The sequence below is a fragment of the Psammomys obesus genome, unplaced genomic scaffold (assembly GCF_907164565.1).
Source record: "Psammomys obesus unplaced genomic scaffold, mPsaObe1.curated_primary_1811, whole genome shotgun sequence".
Classification (NCBI taxonomy): domain Eukaryota; kingdom Metazoa; phylum Chordata; class Mammalia; order Rodentia; family Muridae; genus Psammomys; species Psammomys obesus.
Genome location: NW_026596046.1, coordinates 5,856,473 through 5,866,269, shown reverse-complemented (window position 1 = coordinate 5,866,269; position 9,797 = coordinate 5,856,473). Strand labels below are relative to the sequence as shown.

At 35.5% G+C, this 9,797-nt stretch overlaps 1 protein-coding gene across 3 annotated transcripts in view; it reads left to right on the top strand.

Moving 5' to 3' along the window:
* The window catches only part of Mef2a (myocyte enhancer factor 2A), a 127,665-nt gene that overhangs the window by 44,659 nt on the left and 73,209 nt on the right, over window positions 1-9,797 (top strand). For all 3 annotated transcript variants that reach the window (XM_055623098.1, XM_055623100.1, XM_055623099.1), the window contains exon 3: window positions 8,297-8,483. In XM_055623098.1, the coding sequence (XP_055479073.1) occupies window positions 8,430-8,483 (54 nt within the window). In that variant the 5' untranslated portion in view covers window positions 8,297-8,429. The remainder of the gene's footprint in view (window positions 1-8,296; window positions 8,484-9,797) is intronic.

Sequence of the window (9,797 nt, the reverse complement as noted above, 5' to 3'; positions counted from 1 at the left end):
GTTTTTTTTTTTTTTTTTTTTTTTTTTTTTTTTTTTTTGTCTGCCTGAATATTTATACACCACATGTGTGCGTGGTGCTTGTAGAGGGTCAGAAGAGGCACCAAGAGAGTCAGGGTTAGGAATGTGTGTGAACCACCATGTGGATGCTGGGAGTCTAACCTAGGTTGTCTGCAAGAGCTACAAGTGCTTTTAACCAATGAGCCATCTGTCCAACCGCTTAAAATACTTCCTTAGCAAGATGCCTTCAAGTAGTGGACACAACTGCTCTTAAAATATTTTACTTATTTATAATTAGTATTAATGCCACATTATTCTTAGCATGAATGCTGGATTCTGTGATATGTCTTAAGTTACAAAAGTAGGTCTGAGTTGAGAATATTTTTAAATTTTTAATACAATTCTTGAATTTCAAAGACACAGAAAATTTTCAGTTATTAGAAAATTCAAAGTATTTTTTTCCATGTTGCCTGAATACAGTTATACTTGAGATTTAAAGAGTTTCTTTTTGCACCTAGGGAAAGGTACAATATTTACTTTTTATGAAAAATGTTTTCTAAAGGTCGGTTTGAAATGTTGTCTTTAAAAAAAAATCTTTAGCTATATTTTATAGAAAAAGAAGTTATTTGATCCAAAAGAGTTAGCGGTTTTTAATCATTAGTTAGCATCAATGAAGTTTGATTCCTGTAGTTATTTTAAGATCATGTATTTACATTTTTGTTTTAGTATTTGTATGTTTTCAGTTAAGCAGGTTTGTTTCTGAATATTCATATTGAGAATGTTTTCATCATCCCACACCTAAATTCTGTATCTATTAAATGATGTCTTCATTCACAACATTCCTCCCTTCCTCCAATGCCTGGTAATTATGATTCTACCTTCTGCCACGGTATGTGACTAGTCTTCCTATGACTAACTTTGTCTGTTTAGCACCAAATCTTTAGTGTTTCTCTGTCTTATAACATTGACAAAATGCCCTTTTTTTTTTTTTCAGTAGTTTTAAAGGACAAATAATTGTGTGTGTGTATTTGTGTGCATGTGTACCATATTTTATTTATCCATTCAATTACTCATGGACATGAAGTTGTTTCTCCAATTTTTAAAAAATTACTTGTTCATTTCTCTGAAAAAGAGAGAAGGGAGAGGGAAAGAGAGGTGGAGAGAGACACAGAGAGAGGCAGAGAAAGAGATAGATAGTGGGTTTGCATGTGCCACGTTGAGTGCATGGAAGTCCAAAAACAACAGCAGTCATTTCTCACCTTCTAGGGAGGAAGTGGGGGAGACAGACAGACCGGCAGGCAGGCAGCCTGACTGACTGACTGACTGACTGTGGCTTTGCACATGCCACATTGAGTGCATGGAAATTTGAAGACAGTGGTAGTCTAGCTCACCTCTTACCATGTAGTTACCAGGAACCAAGCTCAGATCTTGGGGTTGGGGGCAAGCACTTTTACTCACTGAGACATCTTGCTGGCGCTCTTTCTTTTACCATTGTAAATAGTACTCCCATGAATATTGGTATGTATATTCAGTCTATGCTTTAAATTCGTTTTCGTGTCTAGAAGTTAAATTGTTGGATTAAATGGTAGTTCTGCTTTTTTTTTTTTAAAAGCATTTGTTACACCTTTTTACCACAGTAGCTGCTGTATTTTTTGTTCCAAAAATTATATCAGGGTCTCAGTTATATAGCTGTGCTAATATTTCCTTTTTATATTTTAAAAAGTAATAGTGATTTTGGGATGGCAAAATGGCTGGTGAGTAAAAGCACATTCTGTCAGGCTCATATGTTTGAGCCATATGGTGGATCTTCACCCTTAGTCCATGATACATGTGCCCCCCCCACTCTGAATAATAAAATGTAAATAGTCACCTGAATGTGTGTAGAGAGGGTTTTTATTCTGGGTTAAATTGCATTTGCTTAAATAGTTAGTGATGTTGACCCTTTTTTCATGTGTTTATTGGTAGTTTAGGCTATCTTACAACATGTCTGTGGTCCTTCCCACTCCCTTTGAGACTGGATCTCATTCTGTAGTGAAAGATGTCCTGGAACCTGGAAGTGGCCTTCAGTGTGCAGTGTTCTGTCTGCCTTAGCCTCCCAAGAGCTGCAGGGATTTTATGTATGAGCCACTACTGGCCACAGTTGATTCACTCCCTTTACCATGTGAGTTCCAGAGACTGATTTCAGAGATTGAATTGAGGTTTGGTGGCAACTGTCTCTATCTACTGAGATATCTTGCCTGTCTTATCTTTTGCCCATTTTTAAGTTTAATATTTTTGCTGTTGAGTTTTAGAAAATCTTTATATATTTTGGGTATTATTCCCATGTCATATATAGTTAGTTTTTTGTTGGTTTGTTTTGTTTTTGTTTTTTTGTTTTCCTTTCTTTGGGATACTCTTTTATTCTGCTAGTGGTATCCATTGAAATGTAATTATTTATTTATTTATTTTGTATATACGGCTATGGTGTGTATGAATGCATGTGCATTTTCATTTGTGTAGGTGCATATATGTGCATGTGTGTAGCACATATGGAAGTCTGAGGATGTTTAAAATCTAGTGTCTTCTTGGGTTCTTCTTTTTCTATATTGAGGCAGGATCTGTGGCTGAATCCAAAGCATCTCCCTTGCACCCACTCTAGGCAGCTGTTATGTCCACTTAGCTTTGGGTAGGTTTTGAGCATACAGACTCTAGTGTGGCAAGTAAGCAAGTCTTCTAGCCTCCATGTTTTTAATTTCAGTGAAGTCTAGTTTGTTGTTCTCTAGTATGTTTGTTTGGTTTTGGTGTTGTGACTAAGAAATCACTCCAATTTCTTGAAGTCTTTCTGTTTTCTGCTAAGAGTTTTATAGTTTTAGCTGTTGGCTTTGGATTTCAATTTCAGATTCATTTTAAGTTGATGTTTGTATGTGACGTTAGATAAGCATGCAGCTGCGTTCTTCTGGATGTCTAGTTTCTTCACCATTTGTTTGAAAGAACTCCCTTTGCTGTTGAATGGTCTTGGCACTTTTATTTTAAAAAAAATCCACTTATGTTTATTTCTGGACCTTCTATTCCATTAGTCTGCATGTCTTTCTGTATGCTTATGTAACAGTATTTCAAGTTCTGACTTTTCATAAATTTTGAAATAAATGAGTCTTCCAGTTTCACTCTTTTTCAAGACTTATTTCCACTGTTTGGAATCCTTTAAGATTTAATGTAAATTTCAGAGTAGTTTTTCAGATGCTACAAAAAAAATGAGGATTTTGGTAGAATTGCATTGTATTTGTAGAGTGCTTTGCGTAGTATTGACAGCTTGATAACATAAATTTTCCACGAGTAATATTTGTGACTAGTGCTTAAAATTTTTAGTGTATTAGTGTTTTGTTTCTTTGATTAAGATACCTTTTTGCACATTAAGTGTACAGTAACTGCACTGGATTTTGATATGTTGGTATTGTATCCTGATTATTTTGAATTTATTATAGTAACATTTTTCTTTTTCTCTTTTTTTTATTAATTGTTATTATTTATTACATTGTAATCACCTTGTATCTCAGCTATAGCCCCCTCCTCTCCTTTCAACCCCACCCTACCTAGTTCTTCTAGTTCCCTGATAGGGGACGTCCTCCTCTCCTTCTATCGGACCCTAGCTTATCAGGTCTCATCAAGACTGGCTGCATTTTTGTTCCTCTGTGGCCTGGCAAGACTGCACTCCCCCATGGGGAGGTGATCAAAGAGCAGGACACTGAGTTCATGCCAGAGACAGCACCAGCTCCCCTTATTAGGGAATCACTTGGAGACTGAGTCTATGGGCTATATCTGAGTAGGGGTTTTAGGCTCTCTCCATGCATGGTCCTTGGTTGGGATATCAGTCTCTGCAGGGCCCCCAGGGCCTAGCTTTTTTTTTTTTTTTTTTTTTTTTTATTTTTTTGTGCAGGGCCCCCTGGGCCGGGTTTTTTTTTTTTTTTTTTTTTTTTGGCTCTGTTGGAATAACATACTTCTTAAGGGGATATGTTTTTCTACTTACAATTCATGTCATCTGTGAACATGGATAAATCACTTCCCTTTTTCCAGTTGGGAAATTTCATTTTTCTGTTATCTAAATTGTCTAGAGCTTTGACTCTGTTGCAGAATATAAGAGGTTGAGAATGAGCCTTTTCTTATTTCTGATATTACAGGAAAAACCTTTAGTCTTTCATCATTGAATATGGCATTAACTGGGAATTTTATGCATGGTTTGTTACACATTTTTGTTATAAAATATATAACATTTTGTTACAAAGGTAGTATATCATGAAAAAATGTTTTTATAGCTCTCATTTTTAAAAGTACATTTGATCCTTAGTGTGTGTACACACACACACACACACACACATACGTTTTGAAGTTAAATTTTTGTTAATTTCTGGCTTAATTTCTCTGGTATCAAAACATGTCTGTCTTTGAAATTTGTTAAGTTTTACTTTATAATCTAGCATTTAATCACTTTTGGCAAGTGTTTTATATATAATTAAAGAAAGTATTTTCTAAGTCAGAATCCTCTGTGAAGTTGTTGACCTGGTTGTGCCTCATTCATTCTGAACTGCTTGTTCCATGAGTTGCTGAGTATGCCCTCCTAAAATCAACTTAGTACTCAAAAACTAATTTCAGACAGGCCTTTAGGGGTTGGCTTTGTTGACAGTCAGACTTGTGTTTCTTATCTAGTTTATTTGGAAAAAGTCTGTTCATATAGAAGTAAAATTAGTATAGTAGTAAAACTGTATGAGAAAGTATATCCTCAGTGCAGTTGGTAGAATATTGGACTCTCATGTGGACATTTCAAAGTCCCTGTACTAGGTACAAAGAGAATGTCTCTGATGCTGCTGGCAATAGGACATAATAAGAGCTGGCCAGGCAGTGATGGCGCCCACCTTTAATTTCTGCAGTCAGGTGGTAGAGGCAAGTGGATCTTTGTGAGTTCAAGGCCAGCCTGGTCTACAGAGTGAGTTCCAGGACAGCCAGGGCTACATAGTGAGACCCTGTTTCAAAAAACAACAACAACAACAAAAAACCCCGAAATAAAACAAAAAGACATATCCAAAGCCTTTGAGCCATTGTCTGCCGTGTGTCTTTGTCTTGAGCATGTATCTATTTTCCTTTTCTCTTTAGCCTTTAGTTTTTCTTAAATTTATGGAATGTGTGAAAATGCTTTGTTGTCACTGTGGAAAATGCCAGGGAGAAAGTTAGTTACTGCCTATTAAATTGTGTAGTAAGCATTTTATATCCTAACCAGGATAATTTATTTCTGTGAATGGACATTTTTTAAAATTTCAGTTAAAGTTTAAAAAGAGAAATGATTGGAGATCATGCTTTTATATGCAGCATAATTTTTCCACTTAAAAATAGCAAATAAACTCCTACAGTTTGGCACAGAATAACTTTTTTAAGAACAGATTTCTGATTATATGTGATATTAGGTATTATATCTTACTGTTAAAATGAACTTCAAATAAATTATGTGAGGCTGGATAGATGGCTTGCAGGTTAAGAATAATAGTTGCTTTGAAAAGAACTCAAGTTTGAGTGCCAATGCTCGCATGGTGGGTGACAGTTTGTAACTCCAGTTCCTGGGAATTGAATGCTTCTTCTGGCCTCTGTGGGCATTAAGGCTCACAGATGATGTGCAGACTTACATGCTGGTAATACAGATACATAAAGTCAAAACCATTTATTTATTTGGTGGTGGTGATAGTGATGTGTATGTGTCCATGTGTGTACTTGTTCTTTGTCTCACATATGGAGGTCAGAAGTCAACTTGAAGGAGTCTCCTCTCCTTTCACTACATGGGTCTATGGATCAAACACAGGTACACTCAGGCACCTTTTCCTGCTGAGCCATTTCACTGGCTTTAACAGAACTTTTTTTGTAAATTGACCAATGTCTTCATCCCAGTGTATATGTCTGTCTTGACTTGAAGTTTGTCATGACAAACTGTGACATAAAACTTGTGCTCTGGTTTGTTGATTTTATATTCCTTTTTTCAATTGTATCTAGTTTGTTATTAAAGTTTGTTTTTCTTTTCAAAATGGTTTGTTTGGTTTTTTTGAGACAGAGTTTCTCAGTGTAACAGAGTCTTGCCTGTCCTGGACTCATTTTGTAGACCAGGCTAACCTCAAACTCACAGAGATCCATTTGCCTGTGTCTGCCTCCTGAGTGCTAAGCTGAAAGGTGTACGCCAACCAACCATGCCCAACTTTTATATTTTTAATCCATTAATAAAAACAGTATTTTTAACTTAAAATCTTCCTGATAATACTCTTCTATTGATCTACTGTAGATAAGTTTCAATTCCCACTCTTAACTTTATTTGTTCTTTTAAAATTTTTAGTATTTTATATGAATATGATGGTAATGTGATTTTTGAGCTGAAGTTTTCATTTGCTCCTGAAAGGTAGCAAGGCTAATAACTCTCACTAGTCCAGTTTGCCTTAGTCTAACCTGGCTGAAATGACTGTAGTGGTCTTCCCCGTGTGGATTATTCTGTTTCTCATGTACTGTATCTATCTATGGGATAGTCCTTTGGAGTCTTTCCAGATGCCTGGTATGCTTGCTAAGGCTATTCCTCCTGTGCAGGCTTGAAATCTGATTTCTGCACTTTCATTTGTAGGTGTGTTGGAAGCACTGTTGACTTTCTCAGTATCATAGTCAGTAGTTTCCAGAATCCACCTACAATAACAACAAAGTTCAAAGACTGGTTTCTTCCAGATCTCAGACTTTCAAATTAGCATAATTGAAAGTTATAAATTGCCTTAAAACACTACTTTTTAGACTTACTTTTTTAGTTGTTCTAAGAGGAAAGTTGACTAGAGTGTCCTGTTTCAAAACTTTTGAGGGAATTTGCATATAATGTTCTCTTGTATGTATATCTTCACATTCTGGTAAACATTTTCTTACCTGCAAATCCAAGTTGGGTATAGGTCAGATAAATGACATTTTCAGTTTAAATGGTACAGATTCATTCGTGTGATGGTTTGATGTCTTTCCCCTGGTGGACTCTAAACTTTGAAAGATTAGGAATTTATATTATTTCTTGACACACCCCCTATTTTTTTCTCTTTTTGACTCTTTTTCTCCATCTTTCTCCCGATCCCTCCCCCTCATTCTTTTTTTCTTTTTTGCTATCCTTGGGATTGAACTTTAGGCATCCAGCATACTGGGCAAGCATTGCCCCTCAATAGAGAGCATTGGCTCTTTATTGAGCATTTTATCATTATGCTCGATTTGATGTGTGGGAGTACATTTGATGTGAATATTGTGTTAGTAAGTTATCATTGTAGCAGGTATTATAATTACATAAATTTAAAAGTAAACTAATGAATGTGGGAAGATCAGTAAGCAGGGGTGCCCTGATATCAGGAAGTGAAAAGCTCATGCCTTCAAGTAGATTCACATTTAATAAGCCCCTGAATTTGCCCAGTAAAGTTGAGGTTGTATAGGCAGGTATAACATTTGGTCTTAGAATTTACACATTCATATTCACTCCCCCAAGTAGCTTATAATTTCTATAATTTCTTTTACCAAATTGAATTGGTCTTGATTTCATTAATAAGGTGGTATTTTAACTGAATCTTAATGAGGAGGTACTTATTCAATGGCCAGAGAAATAGTATTTCACTTAAATGTATAATAATATAAAATTTATGCAGTAGTATCATTGTGGACCAATGAATACTATTAACATTTTGGTTGTAGGGTAATTAGAACTTCTAAGGGCAGATAGGGACCAGTCATATTGTTTACCTTTTGCATGTAGGTCATCACGAGCCATATGTTGTTGACAGGTTCTGGAGTCTGACTTCAGAAGTCTTATCCCAATGATTGTCTCTTTACTTGGTGACTTTTGACACATTACTTGATTTTTTTTTTCTATGTCTGTATTCCTAGTCTCCATAGTTACAAATGGAGGTAAAAAAAAGTCTAAGTAAAGAGATTGTAGATAAGAATGATTTTTTTCCATTCTTAGAAAAATGCCTGGCATTTAGAAAAATCTCAGCAACATTGGCTGCTGTTTTTATTATTATATATATTGGAAAACCTTGAACACTGTAGCTGTATTTGCTTAGAAATAAAGTTGCAAAGAGATCCAGGAGACCTTTTAGAGATAAAGTCAATAAGGAAGACTTGAGCCTACTTACTCTGTTTCTAAAAATTCCAGCCCAAGAACGCTTACTATGTCAGCATAAAATCAGATTTGAAATTTGTGTAGTATTTAATGATTTACAGATTTATAATTGTATGGAATTGAATGAAATCTTCTAAATTGTGTTTTTTGTTTCGTTTTTAGATTTTTAAGAAAATTACAGCAGCAGCCTTGGACTAGAAGGTTAAATAATAGAACGTGTGTACAATGCATTAGGATATTAAAGAAAATTAGTTTTTGAATTATTTGGAATATAAGGAAGAAAAGGTGACTGAAAATGGGGCGGAAGAAAATACAAATCACACGCATAATGGATGAGAGGAACCGACAGGTAAATAAAATTTTAATTTATTTAGTTGGTAGTTGTGTTTTTAAAACATGCTATAGAAGTTCAGATGTTTCTTAAATGTTTAAAGTTTTAGAATAAATGAAAAATATTAGATATAAAATTGTCTCTTTCTGTCATATACTTTAAAGAAAACTTCAAGGATGTAGGTAGTGGGATAGTAAAATCACTGTAATCCTTCCATTTTTTACTTGTATAGTTTTCAGACAATGCTTTAGCCTTTGTTGGCAACTCACTTTTGCTATTCTGTTGTGATTGTTGTCAGACCATCATCTTTTATCATACTAAGGACTGTGCTAGTTTACAGATACTGGTGAGTGTTTTGAGTCAACTTATAGTTTATGGTTAACCAATAAATAAGAACATAATTTTGAAGCGTTATTACCTCACATTTCTAAAGCATTTATGTATCATATGTCAGCTTTAGGTGATGTTTGCAATGCTTTTAAATTAGAACTTCAGTATGATGCTGATCCATCAAGAGTCCAATTGTTGTATTTAAAACTGATTGGCAAACTGTCCCCAGAACTAGCTGCCTGTTTTTTCAAGTGTTATTAGCATCACTGTGCCTGTTCATTTGTATATTTTCTATATGGACTAGTTGGCATAAAACTCTAAATCTTTTATTTAGGCCCTAAATCTTTGATGTCTGTCATTTTAAGAAAAGTTGACTGGCCCTTTGATTTAGAGAAAAGAACAAAAAAGAATTTCAGAGACTTAAGTAGAGTAAGCCGCTCATTCCTCACGTTCAAAGCACATTCAGTAGGGAGAGATGTTTTCTCTGGGGAGTTTGTCAGAGATTTGAAGAACAGCTTCTACAAGCTCAGTAAGATCAACACAGCACTAAAAATGTGCTTTTGCAAGGTGAGTGTAGAAGTTTAGCTGTATGCAGATATAACTAGATCCAGCCTAGTTAGTGGCAGGAGGGGAAGTGGCTGTTAGTGGAGTCACCAGAGCAGTCCATGGCTTGAGGTAAGCCCTTGTTTCAACTTGTGAAGACTACTCAGCAAGAAAGCATAGGTCTACACAGTATGTACAGTATATTAGGATGACTGATAAAATAGCCATCCTGTCGTTGGAAAGGAACGGTTCCAAGGAAAACTACGTGCAAACTTTAAACACGTGAAGATGGCGGCATATAGCAGACACAGGTATAGATGTCTAGTAAGGCTTGTGTGCAAGCTGAGAAATGGCATAAAATCTCCCGGCTCTCATCTCAGGAATACCCAGTTAGGTTGGGCATAGCTAGGCTAGACCTGCATGTTGAAGATTTAATATTTAAAGGGAAAGAGAAACTAG